The 25188-nt window shown below is 41.6% G+C and overlaps 1 protein-coding gene across 3 annotated transcripts in view; it reads left to right on the top strand.

Moving 5' to 3' along the window:
* Positions 1 to 25188, top strand: part of NSRP1 (nuclear speckle splicing regulatory protein 1) — a 141898-nt gene that overhangs the window by 37178 nt on the left and 79532 nt on the right. The window contains exon 1 of one of the 3 annotated variants that reach the window (XM_073616849.1): positions 22397 to 22447. The exons of the other annotated variants lie outside the window; for them this stretch is intronic. Coding sequence (XP_073472950.1) covers positions 22412 to 22447 — 36 coding nt within the window. The 5' untranslated portion in view covers positions 22397 to 22411. Of the gene's footprint in view, positions 1 to 22396; positions 22448 to 25188 lie in introns of those variants that run through there. 3 annotated transcript variants of the gene reach the window in all.

Here is a 25188-nt window from a genome sequence, read left to right as displayed (position 1 = left end):
GAAATTGTTATTGTTTTTTCCCCACAAATAGAGCTTTCTTTTAGTAGTATTTGATCACCTCTGCGTTTTTTATTTTTTGCGCTATAAACAAAAGAAGAGTGACAAGTTTAGAAAAAAAACACAATAATTTTGACCTTTTGCGATAATAAATATCCAATTTTTTTTTCTTTAAAACAAATTTTTTCTCAGTTTAGGCCGATATGTATTCTTGTACATATTTTTGGTAAAAAAAAATCGCAATAAGCATATATAGATTGGTTTGCGCAAAAGTTATAGCGTCTACAAAATAGGGGATAGTTTTATAACATTTTTATTTTTTTTTAATTTTTTTACTGGTAATGGCGGCGATCTGCGATTTTTATCGTGACTGCGATATTGCGGCGGACACATCGGACACTTTTGACACATACTTGGGACCATTCACATTTATACAGCGATCCGTGCTATAAAAATGCATTGATTACTGTATAAATGTGACAGGCAGTGAAGGGGTTAACACTAGGTGGTGATCGAGGGGTTAACTGTGTTGCTAGGGGAGTGATTCTAACTGTAGGGGGCGGGGACTCACTAGGGGAGGAGACCGATCGGTGTTCCGCTGTACTGGGAACACATCATCGGTCTCCTCTCCTCTGACAGGACCGTGGATCTGTGTGTTTACACACACAGATCCATGGTCCTGCTGTGTTACCGGTAATCGCGGGTGCCCGGCGGACATCGCGGCCGCCGGGCACGCGCACTGGGTGCCTAGTGACACGGCGGGCGCGCGCGCCCCCTGGTGGCCTAGGAAAGCGAGGACGTCATATGACGTCCGCCCGCAACGAGAGCTGCGCCGCCTGGCCGTCAATTGACGGCCGGCGGTCGGGAAGCAGTTAATGTAAAATTAATTGATGTGACTGCCCCCCCTTTATTTGGCCAGTCATATCAGCTTGTTTCCAGTTGACAGCGGACCAAGGACCACTGTTGGCTGATGTGAATTGGCTGGTCCAGGCTCTGAAAAGATCTTAACTTTACAGTCAGGATCCACCCAGATGCCTGGGCCGGCAGCTTGCTCAGCCTCTCAGCGTGCCTCTGGCACACTGAGCCAGCCATTCCTGCCCCCTGCACAGCCTGGCGCTCCAGTGAGCTCTGAAGGGACAGAGCTAGAGCTAGTGACTGACAGTCACTGTTTCTCTGCAAAACTGAATACTGAGAACCAAACAGTCGGCAGTTTTTGATCGCTCAGTTCTTGGTGTAGAGCTAACGAGGGACAGCTGCAGTTCAGATCAGTGCTACAGCCATCTGGGTGAATATGATTGATTGTTTTCCCAAACTTCTTTTAAATGATGATAAATGCTCTTTTAGTGGCTTTCACCTGTAAATTAAAAATAGGTTATAGAGGTTATGAAAGTAGCTGTGGGTTAGAGGGAGACAGTTAAGATGATGTACTTATCTTACCAGGCTACCTAGTTCAGTGGCTAGGTGAGTGCTGGCCAGATCTTGAAGAATGTTGACTGGCCCATAATCTCATGAGAAGACTATCTTGCACCAATGCTCCAGAATCTTTTCATGAGATTCGGGCTATTCAGCATTTCCAAGGATGACGTCACCCCCTGCACTATGGAAGTTGGCGAAATATATATATTCTCTATATTTTCCCTTTCCAGAGGAACTCAGCCCTTTTTACCCATTGTCACCCTAAAATAGAAAGTGTATTGGAGCAGCAGAACACCTCCCCATCTCCTTAATGCCATAACATAGGTGTGGAGATGATCTGTAGTTCATGGGTCAACTGGGCTGAGCTGATAACACTACTTGGAGTTTCAGCGCAGCATTGTCAGCTCATTAAAGGAAGTTATGAGCTTGCTGTATTTCGGGAAAGATCATTCAAAGTTCAGGGTTATTTTTTTCAGACCGATATAACAAAATGCTTCCGGTGGTATATTTAGCAGAATAAAATGAAGCAAATAAGCATTCATTGTTAAGATGTACATACATTTTAACTCCAGTTGCAGAAATGGTATGGACCCACAGCGCCTGCTCACCAGCAAATGGCATGATTTTTTTGTGGAAATTCCTTATTAAAATGGGTAAAGCGTAGGAATAAAATTGAAGGTAATAAGACCTTCTGCTCCCATTGCCTTTAACTGATTAAATGTTTGATGCTATCATATTTTTTTTTTTTTTTATGTTTGCTTACTTAATATCAAATTTTTTTATTAGGTGAGTTTTAATTCCAGGGATTTTGATAAGGGACAGCATACAGAGAGACATTCATTTCCTGAGGCTTATCAGCAAGAAGAGCATCTCTGTTTCAGGCCGTGTTTTTATAACAAAGCTCTAATAAAGTCCAGCCAGGGGACTGCTCACACTGTACAGTGATCACCCCACTGATATATTGCCATGTTTTTCCCAGGAACAAGTGCTTTTATTCTGCTTTGCAGCCAATTATTGTTCACGTCTTGTTAGGGTGCTTCTGTGATACTGTTTGCCTAATGTTTTTTAAAGTCAAAACTTTGGTTGATAAAAAAAGAAAGTCATGGCACAACTTAAATGGCGATGAATCTCTAATGTAAAGGTCTTAATATTTTTTTAAACATTATAGAGCTAACTTCACTTTCAGTCCTGGAACACAACAGGGAATTAGAACAATTCTCTCCAAAGTGACTTGAGTAGACAGTTGTCAAGGAAACAAGGGTCCCCAGTGGAAGATTTATACTTTCTCTGTTCTAGGGGCATTTTAAAGCTTTGCATTTTTCCCTAATTCTTAATCCCATTGACATCAGTCAACAGGTCAGATAAAGAGGGTGAGCCTCCCTATTGGGGGCACAGAAAGCAATAAAAACTCGGCAGAGGCATTAACCTTTACTACTTTATTAACAAAAAAACTTTGCCTTTTAGATTTCTTTTAGGTCCACCTGAAGCTGTCCTAAAACAAATTATGCACACACATCACTTCCATCAGAAATACCCCAAAATAACGGTATTTTTCTTAATTTCAGCATAGTGGGCAGGGCCTTGCAAATCCTCTATTCATGCCCCTGGGCCGATGGTGTACTTAGACTTGTTACCCATCATCAGTACAAGGATTGAAAACCATGACTTTTGTGAAGTAGGGCATGAGGAGCAATGAGAAAGTATAAAAAGGACAGCAAATAATTTCTTTAGATTGCCTCACTATAACCTGTCTGGTCACGGTTTTATTCCTTTTTGACACCTGTTCGAGAAATGAAGTGTGAGGTTGTTATAGGGTCAGAATATCACCGTCAGCAATTCTCTGGATCACAATATATGCAGATGATTCTCTGCGCAACCTAGGTTTAACTGTATGGGCTTCCCACCTAGCAACACTAAGGTTGGCTATTAGCATCTCAACCACAACACTACCTGACTGGAGTTTGTATGTTCTCCCTGTGACTGCGTGGGTTTGCTCCGGTACTCCGGTCTCCTCCCACACTCCAAAGACATGCTGGTAAGTTCACTGGCTCCTGTCTAAAGTGGCCCTAGTAGGTGTATGCATGTATGTGAGTTAGGGACCTTAGATTATAAGCTCCTTGAGGGCAGGCAAGGATGTGAATGTAATGTGTGTGTGTGTATGTGTATGTATATGTGTGTGTGTGCGTATGTGTGTATGTATGTATGTGTGTGTGTATATATATATATATATATATATATATATATATATATATATATATATATATATATATATATATATATATATATATATATATATATATATATATATATGCGCTGCGTAAATTGACAGCGCTATATAATAAAAAAATGAATTCCAAACTATGTGCTAACCAAATATGCATATATAATAGAGTGAAGAAAATGCCAACTAGTGTACTAGTTACTGCACTGTGTTTCCACACTGAACAAAGATACATGTACTATAAAGCAGTGGTCATCAACCCTGTCCTCAGGGCCCACTAACAGGCCAGGTTTGCAAGAAAACTGAATTACATCACAGGTGATATCATTTGCTGCTCAGTGATTACAGTATTCTAGTCTGCATCTCCCCAAGGTAGGACATAAAACCTGGCCTATTAGTGGGCCCTGAGGATAGGGTTGATGATCACTGCTATAAAGTGTAGTGCAACCAGGTTAAATCAAGAAAAACGTTTACATGATTGTCTATTTTTATCAGTATCCTATCTATATTTATAATTTTTACACACTTTTATTTGTGACTAAACAAACCTGGGCAAATTACCTAAATAAATTATTAGTGACTGTAAATAAATTGTTGCATAGTAAACAGTGATAACATATCAGAAGTATTTTAATCCATGTTACAGTGTTCGCTACACTATAAAGTCCCTAAATACAGGTGCATCTAAAAAAAATTGGAATATCATCAAAAAAAATTTATTTTTTTCTGTAATTAAATTCAAAAAGTGAAACTCATATTATATAAATTCATTACACACATAGTGATATATCTCAAGTATTTATTTCTTTTAATTTTGATAATTATGGCTTACAGCTAGTGAAATCCCAGCATTCAGTATTTCAGAAAATTAGAATATCGTGAAAAAATTCAATATTGTAGACTCATGGTGTCGCACTCTAATCAGCTAATTAACTCAAAACACCTCTAAAGGTTTCCTGAGCCTTTAAATGGTCTCTGTTTCAGTAGATTACACAATCATGGGGAAGACTGCTGACTTGACAGTTGTCCAGAAGACAGTCATTGATGCCCTTCACAAGGAGGGTAAGTCATGAAAGGTCATTGCTAAAGAAGCTGGCTATTCAGAGGATGGAAAGTTGATTGGAAAGAAAAGGTGTGGTAGAAAAAGGTGCACAAGCAACAGGGATAACTGCAGCCTTGAGAGGATTGTGAAGCAAAGGCCAATCTAGAATTTAGGGAGATTCACAAGGAGTGGACTACGGCTGATGTCAGTTCTTCAAGAGCCACCACCACACAAACGCATCCAGAACATGGGCTACAACTGTCACATTCCACATTGTGTCAAGCCACTCCAGAACCAGAGACAACGTCAGGAGTGTCTTACCTGGGCTAAGGAGAAAAGACTGGACTGTTGCTCAGTGGTCCAAAGTCCTCTTCGGATGAAAGTAAATTTTGCATTTCATTTGGAAATTAAGGTCCCAGAGTCTGGAGGAAAAGTAAAGAGGCACAGAATCCAAGTTGCATGAGGTCCAGTGTGGAGTTTCCACAGTTAGTGATGATTTGGGGAGCCATGTCATCTGCTGGTGTTGGTCCACTGTGTTTTATCAAGTCCAAAGTCATTGCAGCCCTAAACCCTAATACCCCATAGAGAATCTGTGGGGTATTGTCTAGAGGAAAATGAGACACCAGATCCAACAATGCAGACAAGCTGAAGGCCGCTATCAAAGCAACCTGGGCTTTCATAACACCTCAGTAGTGCCACAGGCTGGTCGCCTCCATGCCACGCCACATTGATGCAGTAATTCATGTAAAAGGAGCCCCGTCCAAGTATTGAGTGCATACTATACTGTACATGAACATGCTTTTCACTAAGCCAACATTTCTGTATTAAAAATCCTTTTTTTTTTAATAATCGGTCTTATGTAATATTCTAATCTTCTTCTGAGATACTAAATTTTTGGTTTTCACTAGCTGTAAGCCATAATCCTCAAAATTAAAAGAAAGAAATGCTTGAAATATATCAGTCCGTGTAATAAATCTATATAATATGAGTTTCACTTTTTGAATTGAATTACTGAAATACATTAACTTGATGATATTCTATTTTTTTTTTTTTTTAGATACACCTGTTTATCAGTGCAATGTGATAATTGCCTTATTGCTTGCCACAATCCTAGTGTGATATTGCCCACGTGAAATCCATCATAGTTCACTCTGTGCTCTCACTGAAACATCTTAACCTATACAGACAATATCACAATGTGCTTTCCCCTTTTTAGGGGTCTCGATCATCCGTTTGGGGTATCTCCAGATTAAAGGTCATATCTCCTCTCTCCAGATCTTGCTGTTAGGCTCAGCTTTAGCAGCTCCGATGCTCAAAGAGACAAAAAAAAAAAAATAATTCTTATACCTTTTTAATAATCAGCTATTTATTAAAATAATTCACACTCATAAGCTTAGTGAACATTTAGACTAGTGTATGAAAGGAGGATTGCTTTAAAAAAACACCATGAATTGCCCCTTAAGACCTGAGCTTCAGCATCACCTCTAAACCACTGTATCCATCACTTTCGATGTCACGTAGCTCTGCCCTGAATGACTGTGTATATATTATAATCACGTAAATGTTTTTCTTCATTTAACATGGTTGTGTTGCACTTTATAGTATATGAATCCTCTGGATGAACTGTAGGTAAACGCTTCTGTTGATTTTCTATTATTTAGTGAACTTTATAGACCTGTTCCGTTGTTCCAATCGATGTCCGTGTGGATGGTTATGGACGTGGTTCGCGATCTGCTGAATAAACCTTCTCCCTGCAGACAGCTTGGTTAGCCTCAGGATCTCATGGTTCCATTATGGATGTTCAATATTTGCCATTAAAAGTAATAAAAGAAAACAGGCCTCCTATGGTGTAATATATAAAGATAATACAGTTTATTAGAAATGCCAAGTTGCCTCTTACATTTAAAAAGATAAAAACAAGCTTATCTGTGTGTATCCATGTGTCAAACACACTCCTTGCATCACTTCCTGTCTCTCAGACTTTTGGCCAATCCCTACGCACGTTTGATCACAACACGTGACTTCATCAGATAAAAACAAGCTTATCTTTTTAAATGTAAGAGGCAACTTGGGATTTCTGATGGGGCGGACTTTTGACAGACTTCCGACTTTTTTTTACGAACGGACTTGCCTACACACGACCAGACTACGGACGGACTTGCCTACACACGACCGGTCTTCCCAATGGAGTTACAACGCACTTTCCGAATGAATGGACTTGCCCACACACGAACAAGTCCGTTCATTTTGAATGTAACTCGGGTACGACGGGACTAGAAAAGGAAGTCCATCTCTCCGCTTTTATCGGCGAGATTGACACCTTGCGAGCCCCATTGCGGGGCATACCCTAGGCCCTTAGGTCTGGTATGGATTTTAAGGGGAACGCCCTACGCCGAAAAAACGGCGTGGGGTCCCCCCAAAATCCATACCAGACCCTTATGCGAGCACGCAGCCCGGCCAGTCAGAAAAGGGAGTGGGGACGAGCGAGCGCCCCTCCCTCCTGAATCATACCAGGCCGCATGCCCTAAACATGGGGGGGCCCCCTCCCCCAAAGCACCTTGTCGCCATGTTGATGAGGACAAGGGCCTCTTCCCGACAACCCTGGACGTTGGTTGTCAGGGTCTGTGGGCGGGGGGCTTATCGGAATCTGGGAGACCCCTTTAATAAGGGGGCCCCCAGATCCCGCCCCCCCACCCTATGTGAATGAGTATGGAGTACATCGTACCCCTACCCATTCACCTAGGGGAAAAGTGTCAATAAAAAAACACTACACAGGTTTTTAAAGTAATTTATTAGACAGCTCCAGGGGTCTTCTTCTGACTTCGGGGGTCTTCTTCTGACTTCGCCGCTCTCTCCGGCCTCTTCTCCCGGTGTCCGGTTCTTCTCCCGCTCTCTGGCCTCTTCTCCCGGGGTTCGACCTCTTCTCCCGGTGTCCGGTTCTTCTGCCGGCTCCTCCGCTATCTTCTGCCGCTCTTTTACTAGTGGTGGCCTGGACTTCTGCGTCGTGTTTTTTTCCCTCTTCTCTTCTTGCGATGTTGACACGACGCTCTCTCCCGCTGTAATGCTGTGAGGCATGTTGGGACTGTGACGTCATGAGGGGGCATGGCCAACCTCACCCGATGACCACGCCCCCTTATGACATCAGTCCCAACATGCCCCGGGACTGTGACGTCATAAGGGGCGGGGGCACCGCCTATATAAGTCATTGCGGATCGCTGTCACAGCATTACAGTGGGAGAGAGCGTCGTGTCAACATCGGAAGAAGAGAAGAGGGAAGACGACGACACAGAAGTCCGGGCCACCGCTAGCAAAAGAGCGGCAGAAGATGGCGGAGGAGCTGGCAGAAGAACCGGACACTGGGAGAAGAGGCCGGAGAGCAGGAGAAGAACCGGACACCGGGAGAAGAGGCCGGAGAGATCGGCGAAGTTGGAAGAAAACCCCTGGAGCTGTCTAATAAATTACTTTAAAAACCTGTGTAGTGTATTTTTTTTTATTGACCCTTTTTCCCTAGGTGAATGGGTAGGAGTACGATGTACCCCATACTCATTCACATGGGGGGGGGGCCGGGATCTGGGGGCTCCCGGATTCCGATAAGCCCCCGCCCGCAGACCCCAACAACCAACGGCCAGGGTTGTCGGGAAGAGGCCCTTGTTCTCATCAACATGGGGACAAGGTGCTTTGGGGTGGGGGGGCCGTACCAGACCTAAGGGACATCGTCGTGCTTGCTGCAATAGGAAAATTTGTTTTTCCTATTGCAGCGATCACGAAATGTAGTACCCTGCCCTTGCATCGTATCTGGTCCGTCAGACCAGCATACAGACGAACGGGCTTTCCGTTAGGAACTGAGTCCGGCGGAGTTACGACGTAAAGATTTGAAGCAGGTTTCAAATCTAAAGTCCGTCGGATTTCCGACCTAAACGGTCCGTCGGAAGTCTGATGCAGCCCACACACTGTCAGATTGTCCGCCGGATTCGGTCCGTCGGACCAGTCCGGTCGGAAAGTCTGCCCGTGTGTACACGGCGTAATAAACTGTATTATCTTTATATATTACACTATGGGAGGCCTGTTTTCTTTTATTTCTTTTAATGGTGAATATTGAACGTCCATAACAGAACCACGAGATCCTGAGGCTAACCAAGCTGTCAGCAGGGAGAAGGTTTATTCAGCAGATTGTGAACCACGTCCATAACCATCCACAAGGACATCGATTGGAAACACGGACGATATACAGGCGATCCCATCTCAGGATACCGATCTAAGGCTTATTCTCCATCTGGAGGTAAGAGCTCTGGGAGCATTATGTGACTATCTAGTCACGAAGATTAACATCAATTTCACAACATAATTGTTTATTTAGCAGATTCACCAGGATTATGGACACTCATGATTAGTATCACTATTTTATCACTTTGATTTGGACTTTTTTTTGATGTATACACACTCATTTTGGATTTCAATTACTACTTTTTTACCAATGATTCAGATTATTTCACCTCAATATTAATAAACTAGGGGTTCTAACACTTCCCCAGGCAGATAAAAGTGTATTTTAATTTTTTTTGTGTCCCTAGAGCAGAGTTGTTTGTTTTTTTGTTTTTTTTTTTAACTTTTTGCCCTGCTGAAAAATGAGGGCAAACCTTCGTATTAGGGACACAGAGACTGTAATTCTTCCCCGCTTTCATGTTATTAAACCCAAAATCAGTCTCTATATGCAGTAAAGCATGATTGTTATACTCACCGTGGAACCTAAGGAGTTAAGCCTCTGCATTGTGTTAAAAGGCTGTTTGATCCTGTCTTCTCTGATCCGCCACTTCTTCCCCAATCCATCTGCTGATAGAACAGAGCCCTAGTAGGCATTCTGCATATGCTCAGTTTGGTGTGTATTGCTAGAGAGTTGTTTTTTTGGGGAGGGCGCATGTGATCAGCACAGGGCCAGTCTGCACTGTCCAGACAAAGTCAGGGGTCATGCATCCTCATAGGACAATCAGAGGAGAATGAAAACTCCTCCATCCTCAAGCTTTAACCAGTGGACACGGATAGAAGTCACAAGACTGCTGTATACTGCTGAAGAGAAAAATATATTTATTTTATGGTTGCTAAAATAATTGCATTTCTATGTTCTGTGTACTGTGGGAGACCAGATATAGTGAATGCAGGGTCCTGGGCTTAGTTACACTTTAAGACTATTCAGTTGCTTTTCTAAAACTGGAGAGTGCAAAATCTGTAGCAAGTTTTGCAAAAAGACAATCAGCTTCCAGTTTATTTTTTTGGTCAAAGATTAATTGAACAAGCTGAAGTTAGATACTGATTGGCTAACATGCACAGCTGCACCAGATTTTGCACTCTCCAGATTTAGTAAATAAACCCCATTATGTTCTGGGATGCTTCTTTATGTGCTAGAACATGTTTCCTGTAAGCTGTAGCTTGTGCTCTACATTTCACTCATGTTGTAGGCACACAAAAGAAATGCTTATTTTATTTGTTTTGCTTTTATTTAAATACTTTTAACTGGGAGTCTAATCATAAAACATTTTGCATTGATAGATTGCTTTTTTATTTGGATTTTGAGCAGTGATACACTGCCTTTATCTGCAATAATAAGCATATTTATATTTTATATTTTTTATATGTCTAGATATTGACTTTGTTGTAACATCTCTGAATGTTCTGTGGTAACTGGACTCCTTTACTGAAAGTAATATTAAAATTTGAATTTAAAAAAAAATTAAAATAATAAATATGTCATACCTGCTCTGAAATCTTTTTGCACAGAGCAGCCCCGATCCTTCCCTTCTTGGGTCCCCTGCTGGCATACCTGGCTCAGAGGCCCCCTGCCCAGTGCCCCCATAGAAAGCCGCTTTCTATGGGGCACTCGTGCGGGTGTCTGTCGTGTCAACAATAGGCTTGTCATATAAATTGATTGACAGGAGCGAGAACCAATGGCTTCATCTGCTAGCAATCTGCCCAGCGATGAGGATAAGAACCAGGAGAGCTGCTGCTCTTGTGCACCACGCTCCATAGAGGCCCTTAAATGCCTGCCATGCCGAGGTCCCAGAGTTCCTTATGTTTTAACGCCCTCTATGCTTGCCACGCTTAGGACTTGGAAGGCAGGACTTGCCTGTGAGTGGTATCTGTGAACCACAGTTTCCCCTAATATCCCTCTTTGGAATAACCCCACACTATGGAAAAAGCCCACATCTTTAAATTCCCAGAGTCTGTAGCATGGACCAAATATAATGTCAAGCAAGTGAAAGATGTCACCTCAGACCACTCCATTTGCTCTTTTGATTATTTTGTTTCTAAACACAGTGTCCCCTCATACCTTTTTCGCTACCTTCAGTTGTCTCATGCTTTCAGAAGCCATTTCCCCTGGGGGGGGGGCTCAGATGGTGTCTTCGGATCTGGAAAGAATCCTATGCCATTACTGCTCGGAGAAACCCATTTCCATCCTCTATGTGCACCTCCTCAGGGTATCCTCTCTGGAGCGATTGGCGCTTCATCAGCAATGGTCTATTGATGCTCTTGAGTTGGATCCCGAAGACTGGGATGACATATGGGATAGGGCTGAAACAACTAATCGATTAATCGACAACTAATCGATTATGAAATTAATCGATTACTATTTTCATAATCGATTAATCGGCCAGTAACATAATGGGGTTAAACAAAACCTAAAATTAGCCCTTTATAGTACAAAAAGAGCAAATAATCGCTACTGCAAATATTACTTTCATGGTTCTACACTAAAAAAAAATTAAACCCTTACAGTAGTGATTATCTGCTTTTTTTTTTTTTTTTTCTCTATAAAGGGCTCATTTTGTTTTTTTCACCCCATTATGTTACTAAACGTCTTAGACCTGGTTCACATCTATGTGTTTTTTGGTGCTTTTTGCAGAAACGCACTACAGTTCATTCACATGGTTTCCTATGGGACACGTTCACGCAAAACGGTGCTTTTTTGGTTCAATATACTTCAATAGAGAAGCTGCAGAAAAGCATGTAATGCGTTTTTGCAGCAATATGTGTTTTTTAATCTGCCCAACAGCAAATTGGCTAAAAAAATGCAAAAACGCAAATCGCACGCACAAAAATCAAAACGCACAGCAAAAAGCACTGCAGAAACAGATGAAAAGCAAACTGTATAGGTGTGTACTGAGCCTTATGCTGGCCACACCGATCAATTTTCAGGCGAGAATATTCAGAAGAAAAATCTTTGTACATTCGCTGAATGAAAGAACAAACGTTCTTAAAATTACATTTTTTTTTTTTTTGAAGGAAGACATGGTTTTTGTTTTTAATAAAAAAAAATTTGATCACTGAGTCTGATGATATTTACCAGATTAACCCTTTAATAGTATATACAGTATATCTCCTCTAATAGTATCTACAGTATATCTCCTCTAATAGTATATATCTCCTCCTCTAATAGTATATACAATATATCTCTTCTGTCTGTTATGCTCAGAGTGGATTCGATATTTTGCTCCCTAACCATATAGTTGGTTATTTATATTTACCACTGCATAGAGATTTTTAAGAATAAATTACCCTTTTTTTTAAAAAACTATACAAATTAACTAAATTATACACCACACTTTTTTTTTTTCTTAAGGTTATTAACCGAATAATCGATTAATCGAAGCAATAATCGACCAACTAATCGATTTATGAAAATAATCGTTAGTTGCAGCCCTAATATGGGATTATCCATTCAAGATTCTTGTTGTACTATGAGATCGTCTTATTCAGTTTAGGCTGGTACATGGGGTCTATCTCACCCACCATCATTTGCTTAAAATGGGACCTGCCCATTCTTCAGTATGCTGGCGCTGTGGCTGTCTTCAGGGAGACCTTATCCACACATTCTGGGCTTGTTGTCTGGGGATAACATTATGTTGGACACGGGTGCTCTCTGTTATTCAGTTGGTGTCCAACATCACCATCTCCCCCTCCCGAGGGGTGTGCCTGCTAGGTTTAGTGGAGGATCTGGCTCTCAAAGTGGCAGAGAGAACCCCAATTAGTCTCCTCCTATTTTATGCCAGGAAAGCAATTACGCTATGCTGGAAAAAATAGACCCCTCCCCGTCTCTTTCTGGAAACGGCTGGGTAATAATGCATTCCCCTATTACAAAGATGCATATGCTCAGAGGTTGCCCCAGGAAGTATGACAGAGTTTGGGCCAAATGGCTAGCGGAGCTATCCATGGCTGTGGATAGTTAATATGGGCACATGTCATTTACAGTTTAATCTTTCTAGCTCATATCGTGCATTAGGATCTCCTGGGTTTCAGTAACTGATGTGGTTAGGGTGGTTATGTGTACACAGGTTTTCTAGTTTAATTGTAATCCCCCCCCCCCCTTTTTTTTGTGTTAGTACAGTCCTCAAGGCCTCTGTATTATATATTCTAATTTTTCTGCTTTTGTGCCCCTGCGTGGGCTCAGTGCCTGAGACTGGAAGGTTTTTTATGATATGTATGTTGAACTACACTAAAATGTAATCAAAAGAATTCTTAAAAAAAAAAAAAGTAAAAAACCTTAGTGGATGTAAACCCTCACATATACCCAGTGATGTGAACGCCCTCAGATGATACACAGAGATTAAACAAATCCCCCTACATAAGTTTTATATGTATATCTGCAGTCTTCAACATTATTCTTTAGAAAGTGCACATGCTGTTAGAGATTTTCTCTTCCTGTTCAGCACTGGGGGTGGATTCTTATCATTCAGCCAAGACAGCTGATTGGAGTAAAGGCACACCCCCCAATCAACATAGGCAGAGACTTGCAGAGCTGTGCTGTGACAAGGCAAGCTCTCTGCTAATCTATATTTAACAACCTCCCCTAGCACAAAATTCAGACTGGTTTTATCACAGTTGACTGAGAACTTGTCAGAAGTTATCATGCTGATAACAGAACAGAGCAGGAGAAAGCCATGGGACTTAGGGCTTCGAAGAGAGATAAGAAAACACTGCAGAGATATGTGCCCAGCTCAAATTTCATGAAGTGGGTTTACATCCACTTTAAGGCTTTCAAACCATTTGAACCATAAGCACCGATCACTTTGTATAGAGAATTTTTAAACTGAATAGCAATCGCAGGCCTGTTCACTAGAGCTGCACGATTCTGGCCAAGATTAGAATCGCAATTTTTTTTTTTTTTTTTTGCTTAGAAGATCACGCTTCTCTCACGCTTCTCAAGGTTTCACATTATACAAAAAAAATTGGGCTAACTTTACTGTTTAGTTTTTTTTTTTTTTTTTTTTTTTTATTCATTAAAGTGTATTTTTGTTCCAAGAAAATTGCAATTGAAAGACTGCTGTGCAAATACAGTGTGACACAAAATATTGCAACAACCACCATTTTATTCTCTAGGGTCTCTCCGAAAAAAAAATTATATGTTTGGGGGTTCTAGGTAATTTTCTAGCAAAATAAATTTTTTTACTTGAAACCAGCAGATGTAAGAAAAGGGTTTAGTGTTTAACCACTTAACCACTTCAGCCCCGGAAGGATTTACCCCCTTAATGACCAGAGCACTTTTTACAATTTGGCACTGCGTCGCTTTAACTGCTAAGTGCACGGTCATGCAATGCTGTACCCAAACGAAATTTGCGTCCTTTTCTTCCCACAAATAGAGCTTTCTTTTGATGGTATTTGATCACCTATGCCGTTTTAATTTTTTGCGCTATGAACGGAAAAAGACCGAAAATTTTGAAAAAAAATGATATTTTCTACTTTTTGTTATAAAAAAAAATCCAATCCAACTCAATTTTAGTCATACATTTAGGCCAAAATGTATTCGGCCATATGTCCTTGGTAGAAAAAATGTCGATAAGTGTATATTTATTGGTTTGCGCAAAAGTTATAGTGCCTACAAACTAGGGTACATTTTCTGGAATTTACACAGCCTTTAATTTATGACTGCCTATGTCATTTCTTGAGGTGCTAAAATGGCAGGGCAGTACAAAACCCCCACAAATGACCCCATTTTGAAAAGTAGACACCCCAAGGAAATTGCTGAGAGGCATGTTGAGCCCATTGAATATTCATTTTTTTTTTGTCCCAAGTGATTGAATAATGACAAAAAAAAAAATTACAATAAGTTGTCACTAAATTATATATTGCTCACACAGGCCATGGGCATATGTGGAATTGCATATAAATTATTGCGGCGCTGAAAAGTTCAAAAATAAAATTGAAGAGTGGGAGGAATCCAATCACCAAATATATTGTGCAGATGTAGAAAGAGTCACTCGTCACCATGTGGTAATGTAGTCTGCTTACCAGAAGGTATTAAGGATTAGGCATAGATGATAAATACTCAAAAGCATCCAGCAAATCCAGCCCACTGGAGACCCTCGTCAGACCACAACATCTGTGGGATTTCCTTCACATATAAACTTCTCCCAATGGTCACTTCAGAATTAGGCATTCAGGCATGTAGTCATCATATATCCGAGAAAAGAAAATGAAGGACCCATAGTGAAGCCCGTAATGATAGATAAAAAACGTTTATTGTAGTAACTTACAGTTGAAGCTTAAAACAGCATGCATCAAGGATAGGCACAAACGGCTGCAGCAATCAGCGTACGGATGTCAGCCTGCCTGACATGTTTCATCATAACAGATGTTATGATGAAACATGAGTTGGATTGGATTTTTTTTATACATCTACATCTGCACAATATATTTGGTGATTGGATTCCTCCCACTCTTCAATTTCAGTTTTGAACTTTTCAGCGCCGCAATAATTTATATGCATGTGACTTTTTGTTTGTTATCTACAAACTTTGCTGGCCGCTTGCTTTTTCAGTTCAGCGCAAATTTTTACTTGTTTTTTGCCATATGTGGAATTGCACCCCAAAATATATTCAGCTGCTTCTCCTGAGTATGGGAATACCACATGTGTGGTACTTTTTGGGAGCCAGGCCGCGTACGGGGCCCCGAAAACCAATCACTGCCTTCAGGATTTCTAAGGGCGTAAATTTTTGATTTTACTCCTCACTACCTATCACAGTTTTGAAGGCCATAAAATGCCCAGATGGCATAAAACCCCCCCAAATGACCCCATTTTGGAAAGTAGACACCCCAAGCTATTTGCTGAGAGGCATGTTGAGTCCATGGAATATTTTATATTTTGACACAAAATGCGGGAAAGTGACAAATTTTTTTTTTTTGCACAAAGTTGTCACTAAATGATATATTTCTCACACAGGCCATGGGCATATGTGGAATTGCACCCCAAAATACATTTAGCTGCTTCTCCTGAGTACGGGGATACCACATGTGTGGGACTTTTTAGGAGCCTAGCCGCGTACGGGGCCCCGAAAACCAATCACCGCCTTCAGGGTTTCTAAGGGTGTAAATTAAGGGTGTAAATTTTTGATTTCACTCTTCACTGCCTATCACAATTTTGGAGGCCATGGAATGCCCAGGTGGCACAACCCCCCCCCCCCCCCCCAAATGACCCCATTTTGGAAAGTAGACACCCCAAGCTATTTGCTGAGAGGCATGGTGAGTATTTTGCAGCTCTCATTTGTTTTTGAAAATGAAGAAAGATAAGAAAAAAAATGTTTTTTTTCTCTTTTCAATTTTCAAAACGTTGTGACAAAAAGTGAGGTCTGCAAAATACTCACTATACCTCTCAGCAAATATCTTGGAGTGTCTACTTTCCAAAATGGGGTCATTTGGGGGGGGTTTGTGCCACCTGGGCATTTCATGGCCCCTGAAACTGTGATAGGCAGTGAAGAGTGAAATAAAAAATTTACGCCTTTGTCTCTTTCCCGCAACTTGTGTCACAATATAAAATATTCCATGGACTCGACATGCCTCTCAGCAAATAGCTTGGGGTGTCTACTTTCCAAAATGGGGTCATTTGGGGGGGGTTTGAACTGTCCTGGCATTTTATGCACAACATTTAGAAGCTTATGTCACACATCACCCATTCTTCTAACCACTTGAAGACAAAGCCCTTTCTGACACTTTTTGTTTACATGAAAAAATATTTTTTTTTTGAAAGAAAATTACTTTGAACCCCCAAACATTATATATTTTTTTAAAGCAAATGCCCTACAGATTAAAATGGTGGGTGTTTCAATTTTTTTTTTTTCACACAGTATTTGCGCAGCGATTTTTCAAATGCATTTTTTGGGGAAAAAACACACTTTTTTAAACATTTTAATGCAATAAAACACACTATATTGCCCAAATGTTTGATGAAATAAAAAAAGATGATCTTAGGCCGAGTACATGGATACCAAACAAGACATGCTTTAAAATTGCGCACAAACGTGCAGTGGCAACAAAATAAATACATTTTTAAAAGCCTTTACAGGTTACCACTTTAGATTTACATAGGAGGTCTACTGCTAAAATTACTGCCCTCGATCTGACCTTCGCGGTGATTCCTCACATGCATGGTGCAATTTCTGTTTACATTTGACGCCAGACCGACGCTTGCGTTCGCCTTAGCGCGAGAGCAGGGGGGGACAGGGGTGCTTTTTTTTTTTCTATATATTTTTTTTTTGCTTTTTTAGCTTTTTTTTAAACTGTTCCATTCATTTTTTTTTTTTAAATCATTTTTATTGTTATCTCAGGGAATGTAAATATCCCCTATGATAGCAATAGGTAGTGACAGGTACTCTTTTTTTGAAAAAATTGGGGTCTATTAGACCCTAGATTTCGCGCTCAAAGCATCTGACCACACCAAGATCGGTGTGATAAAATGCTTCCCCAATTTCCCAATGGCGCTGTTTACATCCGGCGAAATCTAAGTAATAAAATGCTCGTAGCTTCCGGTGTCTTAGGCCATAGAGATGTTTGGAGCCACTCTGGTCTCTGATCAGCTCTATGGTCAGCTGGCTGAATCACCGGCTGCATTCTCAGGTTCCCTGTTGAGACAGGAGAGCCAGAGAAAAACACGGAAGACGGTGGGGGAGGGGGGGCATTCCCTCCCACTGCTTGTAAAAGCAGTCTAGAGGCTAATTAGCCGCTAGGATTGCTTTTACATGAAAGCCGACCGCTGGCTGAAAAGAATGATACCAAGATGATACCTAAACCTGCAGGCATCATTCTGGTATAACCACTCAAAGTCGTGAATGGCGTACCTGAAGACAAAAAAATGGTTAACAATAAAGCACAGTAAACGGTAAAGTATAAAAAATTGCATACCTGAAAAGCAAACATGATAAAACATAATAACAATAAAACATTGCAGAATAGAATAGAATAAAAAAGAGCAGAACAATAGAGAGAGAGAGAGAACAATAAAACGACAACTATTATTTTTTTTTTTTTTTTTTTTACAATTTTTTTTTTACAATTTTTTTGTAACTGTAACTTTTATAACTGTAACCGGTTCCAGGTTCGGGTCTCTCAAAATGCGATGGCATCTTGGGAGACCCTGTGAAAGTGTGCCTAGACTGTACAATGCAGGACAGGAGGGACAATAATAGTGGGTGTCACGCCTATATCCGCGCTTGCTGCAGACACATCTTTTTTGGGGGGGGGTTAGTTAGGTAGGGGTACTCGGGAGGACATAAAGAAAATGCCTCTCATGCAGCCGACTGCATTTGGTTGGGCATGTGGATGTGGGAAGTACGGGCGCTGTAGAAGTGGTGGGTTCCCAATTAGGATTGGCGAATGCAGCAGGAAGGGCATTATGGGCACGACGGGCCTGTGTTCGACTTCTTGGTAGCAGCGGGACACTACTTGTGCTTGCCACCTCACCAGCTTGAACTGCACTTATGGGACTTGCCACGTCTCCAAGTGTTACTGCAGTGCTGGTTTGACTACGACCGGGGTGTACTAGGCCGCTGGTGCTTGCCAGTTCACCAAAACGCTACCAAAAAAACTGTTAGTGATCGCAGGGATCAGGCCTGACTCTGCGAACGCTGCAGTTATGCGTTTAGTGTTTTGTAAGTGACAGTGATCGATCGATACTGCACTTGGGTGGGCTGGGCTGGGCCGGGCGGAGGGGCAAAACGCAGGTGCTAGCAGGTATCTTGGCTGATCCTGCTAACGCTGCGTTTTTGGGAACCCTAAACTGCTGGGGATGCTAGTATAGATCTGATCGGTTCAGATATTGATCCGTTCAGATACTATACCACTAAGGGAGGTGTATGGTGCGTGCGTGGGTGTTAGCGGTACTGGTGCTAACTTGACACTGCTTGGGGCTAGTGTTTGCCAGTTCACCAAAACGCTACCAAAAAAACTGTTAGCAATCGCAGGGATCAGGCCTGACTGTGCGAACGCTGCAGTTATGCGTTTAGTGTTTTGTAAGTGACAGTGATCGATCGATACTGCACTTGGCTGGGCTGGGCCGGGCGGAGGGGCAAAACGCAGGTGCTAGCAGGTATCTGTTCTGATCCCACTAACACTGCGTTTTTGGGAACCCTAAACTGCTGGGGACGCTAGTATAGATCTGACCAGATCAGATATTGATCCGTTCAGATACTATACCACTAAGGGAGGCGTATGCTGTGTGCGTGGGTGTTAGCAGTACTGGCGCTAATCTGACGCTGCCTGGGGCGACGCATATCACCGCCAGGCGATCAGGGGGCTAAACCTTTATTCGGTAATAAACGACGGGTGCCCTGACACTATAAAGAATAAACTAACTAACCAGCGTCACCCGTAACAGTTATACGGTGATCAGTGGTGAAAGGGTTAACTAGGGGGCAATCAAAGGGTTAAAACATTTATTAGATAGTATATGGGTGTCCCTGTCGCTATAAAACGCTGACGGCGAACCTAAATATTTAGCTCAGTAACTAGCGTCACCAGCGACACTAATACAGCGATCAGAAAAATGATCGCTTAGCGACACTGGCGACGGGGGGTGATCAAGGGGTTAAAACTTTATTAGGGGGGGTTAGGGGGGTATCCTAGACCTAAAGGGGGCGAACACTAACTGCCCTACCACACTAACTGTCACAAACTGACACCATGCAGTAATTAAAAAAAAAAAAAAAAAAAACTGCTTGGTGTCAGTGTGACGGGGGGGGGGGGGGGGGGTGATTGGGGGGAGATCGGGGGTGTAATGTGTGCCTGGCATGTTCTACTGACTGTGTGTGTGTTTTACACTCACAGTGATGTCTTTTCTCCTCGGCACCGGAACGGAAAATACCAAGCCGAGGAGAGATTACATAATTTCCTTTTTGGAACCCCCCACCCTCTGGAGGCAGATCACCTATATGTACGTGATTCTGCCTGCATGTGCCATTCTGCCGATGTATATCGTTGTTAGGCGGTCGGCAAGTGGTTAAGGACCAGGCTCGTTTTGGAATTTAGGTGTTTAAAACAGGTTTTTTTTGCTAGAAAATTACTTGGAACCCCCAAACATTATACATTGTTTTTTTTCTAACACCCTAGAGAATAAAATGGCGGTCATTGCAATACTTTTTTTCACACCGTATTTGCGCATCGGTCTTACAAGCGCGCTTTTTTTTGGAAAAAAATTCACTTTTTTGAATAAAAAAATAAGACAACAGTAAAGTTAGCCCAATTTTTTTTATATTGTGAAAGATATTGTTACGCCGAGTAAATTGATACCCAACATGTCATGCTTCAAAATTGCACCCGCTCGTGGAATGGCGTCAAACTTTTACCCTCAAAAATCTCCATAGGCGACGTTTAAGAAAATCTACAGTTTGCATGTTTTGCGAATTATTGCTCTCGCTCTAACGATTGACCACCATTTTTATATGCTGGCGCTACTCACACATGCGTTCACTTCTGCGCGCGAGCTCGTCGGGACAGGGGGTTTTAAAAACATTTTTTTTTAATTATTTTACATGATTTTATTTATTTTTACACTGAAAAAAATTGTCACTCTTGTTCCTATTACAAGTAATGTAAACATCCCTTGTAATAGAAAAAAAGCATGACAGGACCTCTTAAATATGAGATCTGGGGTCAAAAAGACCCCAGATCTCATATTTACACTAAAATGTAATAAAAAAAAAAAAGTCATTTAAAAAAATGACATTGGAAAAAATGTGCCTTTTAAGACGTATGGGCAGAAGTGACGTTTTGATGAAGTGGGCACCATCTTAGCCTCACTCGTCTCCATGCACAGCAAGGAGACAGACGCGATCGTCTCCGCCGCTACCGATGGCTCCAGTAAGCGGCGGAGGGCACCAGATTGCGGCAGGAGGGGGAGGCCTCTCCCGTCACTGATAAATGATCTCGCGGCAAATCCGCTGCAGAGACCACTTTTATCTGAAAGCCGACCACCACACGAAAACGGGGATACCAAGGTTATGGCAGCTAGCTGCTGCCATAATAACGATATCCGCTGCCAAACTTAGGACGTACATCGGCGTACACCGAAGTGTATTCCTTGGCTGAAGAATGTTGTGATACTTGGCAGACTGCCCCGTTTTGTTTTTTTTTTTTTGTTTGTTTTTTTGACGGCGGGAAAATACTTTGTCAAGATCGCAAGGGGGAAAAAATCGTGATAACGATTCTTAACGATAAATCGTGCAGCTCTACTGTTCGCCTTTTCCAGAATGAGCTCCTGTGTTTTGTATAAAACACAGAAGGTAATTAAACTGAACTAAAGAAAGGAAAGCAGTAACGACTTGGTATTGCAGGCTGGAAGTTCTTTTAAAAGAACACAATTTTTATGCCAAACCAAAAATCCTGAGGGTTCTGTATTCTCTTCTCAGCAGGAGACCTCCTTGGAGTACCTCTCCTTTACTGTCTCTCTTTCAAACTTGAAATGTCCTCCTTTCTAAAACTGCATACTAATTGTTTTGATTCTCCCCATGTTGACAGAAGCATGAAAGTATAACTAACAACAAAACTGAAAGTAAAAGAAATCCCAAATTTTGTGTTGTCCCCAGAAAAGTAATAGAGGGGAAATTTTCCAATGAGGACCCTAGTTCTGGTGACCTTGGGGGTTCCCAAGGAATTTCCTTAATTTGTAAGGATTTCCTCTCACTTCCTGTGTTGGCTATGGGACAGGAAGTGACCCCTGACCCCCTGTTTGGACAGTGCTGATTGGCCCTGTAACAATTACATGCACCCTCCCAAAATAAAACTCGCAATACACACCAAACTGAGCATTTGCAGAGTGCCCCCAAGGCTCTATTCTATCAGGAGATGAATTGGGTCTTAGGAAGAAGGGGAGGATCAGAGAAGACGGTACCAAACAGACTTGCGCGGGATTAACCCCTTAGGTTCCACAGTGAGTATAACAATCGTGCTTTACTGCATATACAGACTGATTTTACTGTTGTGGGTTTAGTAACACTTTAACTGCAGTAAATAACAATGAGGTCACTAACCTCTCTATGCTGCAGGGGTTCCGTGGTCACAGGTCATGCAGAACAGAATTACAAATGTTTTAAAGCATAGTAAACTCAGATAATGTTACCTCAAATCAGCAATATGCAATTTCATGTTACCATTTAGTAGCTATGCTTCACATACATTATGCAAATAGAACGTTCTTACTTGAAAAAATTTACTTTTTATGATCGCCTCTGCTTGTACTCAGCCGCTGCCATTATAACTCCTGTCTTCCACATCTCAGTTGTATTTTATTTCTGCCCCCACTCTTCTTCTGTGGCCATAATCCCGCACGTGCGCATTTGTTCCTAGAAGCCAAGCCTCATTTTAGTTTCAGACAGACAGGCTCTGTCCTCGGCTCTGCGCTCCAACCCCTGTGACGTAGCGAGTCACATGGGGTTAGGATCAGCTTCTCAGCAGGAGAGTGTCGCAGGATCTTGGGGCTGATGTCTGCGTTTTACACAGAGCAACTCGTTCATGAGGTAGGAAAGCTTGATATGGTGGAAATAGCACAGGATGGGTTTACTACCGCTTTAAGTCCTGCTTTAAAGCAGTCATTTGCTTCTCTATAAGGTAACCCCTTTTCTAGACCTTAAAACCATTTCTTCTATTAATATTGTTCTGTTACTAGGTAATGGCAGATGCAGATACATCCTGGTACGGGTGTGATATAATATTTATTTAACCTTTAGAAATATCTTTATGGCCTTATTGCATAAACAAAGGACCATTCTTAGGCAACCAATAACTATAAGCCTACAAAGTTAATAGCCAATAGAATGCTATTAGGGAGACAAATAGCCTTTGTACTATATATATTGTGTATCTTCAAATGTGCCATATGTTTGTTCTGCTCCGAAAATTAATGTTTAAAGTGGAGATCTAATGCCCAGTTCTTTTATAATAAGGGTAAAGTTTGAAAGCATTAAACGTCTGCCAGGTTTTTATTGTTCCTGCTGGAGGGATTGGCCCTTATTTCCTTTACTAGTCGCCATTGCAACAAAGGAAGAAGGTGTGTGGGAGTAGTAGAGTAAGGGTTTCAAAACTTTTATAGCTGTCTGTGTAGCAGGTATAGAGAGGAAATTCTCTACTGGGAATACCTGTCGCAAGGCCTGAAAGTAAGAGATTTGTCTCCAGAACTGGAATGTAGATGAAGTATTCTGATGGGCACAATTGTTCTGGTGACAGCGGTCTAAGAGGGAATTTCCTTCACCTTGGAGAGATTTTCTATTGCATCTCCAGGAAAAGCAGTCATGTGAAATTTTCCTTTGTTATTTTAATTATTAATAAAAATGTATTGTTATGTAAGTTATTAATAGACAGTCAGGGGTCACTGACTCTCCACTCAGAAAAGGCTTCATCCTGACAGTTTCCCCCCCACAGCAGCTGGTAGGAGAGGGGAAAACCCCGTAGAGGGGAGGGGGGGCAGGAAAAAGCACGGGGGGCTGGAGAGCACACCAGGCAGCATAAGAGCTGCATAGGAGCAGCTGTGGGGGCAGCTGCATATAAAGGAACTAATCTCTCCATTTTCCCCCGCTTCTCCTCTCCCGCGGGCATTCCTTGGCTGCAGGAGGAAAATGGAGAGATCCGTTTCCTCTATGCCAGTGTTTCTCAATCTTTTTCCAGTCAGGGCACCCTTTAAGTATACCCCTAGATGAATGGGGCTGCACTGCAACCACCCCGCAACTGTGTGCATTGCACGCAGTTGCAGCATAGTGATGATGCATTTAGGGGGTTAAAACAGGCAATGAGGAGGCAACATATTGCCTCTTTACTGCCTGTCAAATGCCTCTTAAAAGCAATCCGAGCATGGATCGCTTTTCAGAGAAGCAAATTTTTTGCTGGTACTATGAACAAGCGGTAAAACAAAATCAGTTCCGATTGTACAAATATAGGGTCTCAGGATTAAAAGTAACGTGCATACATTCACACACGTAAAAACACACACACGCACACGCATAGTATCCCACAAAAGTGAATACACCCCTCACATTTTTGTAAATATTTTATTATACCTTTTCATGTGACAAAACTACAATGTAAAGTAATGAGTGTACAGCTTGTATAACAGTGCCCTCATATCTTTTACTCGCCCATGTATCAGTAAAGCTTTATCTTCTAAATTAATGCTAACTGTATACAGGTATACGCTCTGCTTGCACAAATTTGTGCATGGACCTAAATCTCCGATGGCAGCTTTTGCACATCCAGGGATTTTACCCCCCTTGCATGAGTTTATGCATGTATGGCATATACCAGCATCAACCGTTCTATTACTGAGGATAGCTGTATGCTGTATCAGTGTCTCCTGGGAGCAGGAATATGACCACATTTACATTGGATTCCTGAAAACATCCATATGCATAAGGTTGTTATCTTTATTCTTAGACCTAATTTGAGCATTGCAAACAGAGAATTGTAGAGTAATCTTTGTCTTTGTTTTTTCATTTTTTTTCATATTTATTTTTCTAATCTGTAATACTCTTCACCAAAGCAAAATGTTTATTTGCTGATCTGGTATATCCACGTAGTAAAAAAATTAATTTCCTTTCCTGTACAGAAGCTACACAAACAAACAAGACTAAGGTCATACCATTAAACAATTTTAAATAAAATCGCCTCCACAACTGACTGTTTCACAGTCTTGTACCTCCCAACTTTGTGAGATGAGAAAGAGGCACACATAACAAGAAATAAATAGGTTCAAACTAAATGCCCCTACAGTAACATGGCCAATGGGAATGAATGCACTTTCTCAAAAGACTTTTGATGTGTGACTATGGTAATTCTTTTGGGTGCAAAAATTTGCAGGCGGTTGTCTGCGCTTCCTTGTGGCCCCTTTTAGGGGTTGTTTGGGTGGTTGGCATATTTGCCTGGTTGCTCCAATTATTTTTTTGGTTTCCCCACCCCTCATTGAGGCACTGCTCTGGGACATCCCAATGGTCAAGAATAAAGAAAAAACACTGTCCGTCAACGAACAAAAGAGTAAATTGGATTTTGTTACCGTAAAATCCCTTTCTCTGAGTTCATTGAAGGACACAGCACCCACCCCTCTGGTTTTTGTCTACTTGTACTACAAGCTGTTTATGGCAGAGGAGGTTGACTAACAGCTAGGACTGCCCATAAGGGGTGCTGAGTTTTTTTTTTCTTCCTAGTGTCCTACTCCTGTAGGTGGCACTATAACCCAGTGGTCAAATATAAAACAGAAGCTGTGTCCGCCAAT

Source organism: Aquarana catesbeiana, linkage group LG02, assembly GCF_042186555.1.
Source record: "Aquarana catesbeiana isolate 2022-GZ linkage group LG02, ASM4218655v1, whole genome shotgun sequence".
NCBI classification, from domain to species: domain Eukaryota; kingdom Metazoa; phylum Chordata; class Amphibia; order Anura; family Ranidae; genus Aquarana; species Aquarana catesbeiana.
Note: the sequence above shows the minus strand (reverse complement) of the source record. Positions and strands in the feature narration are given on the sequence as shown.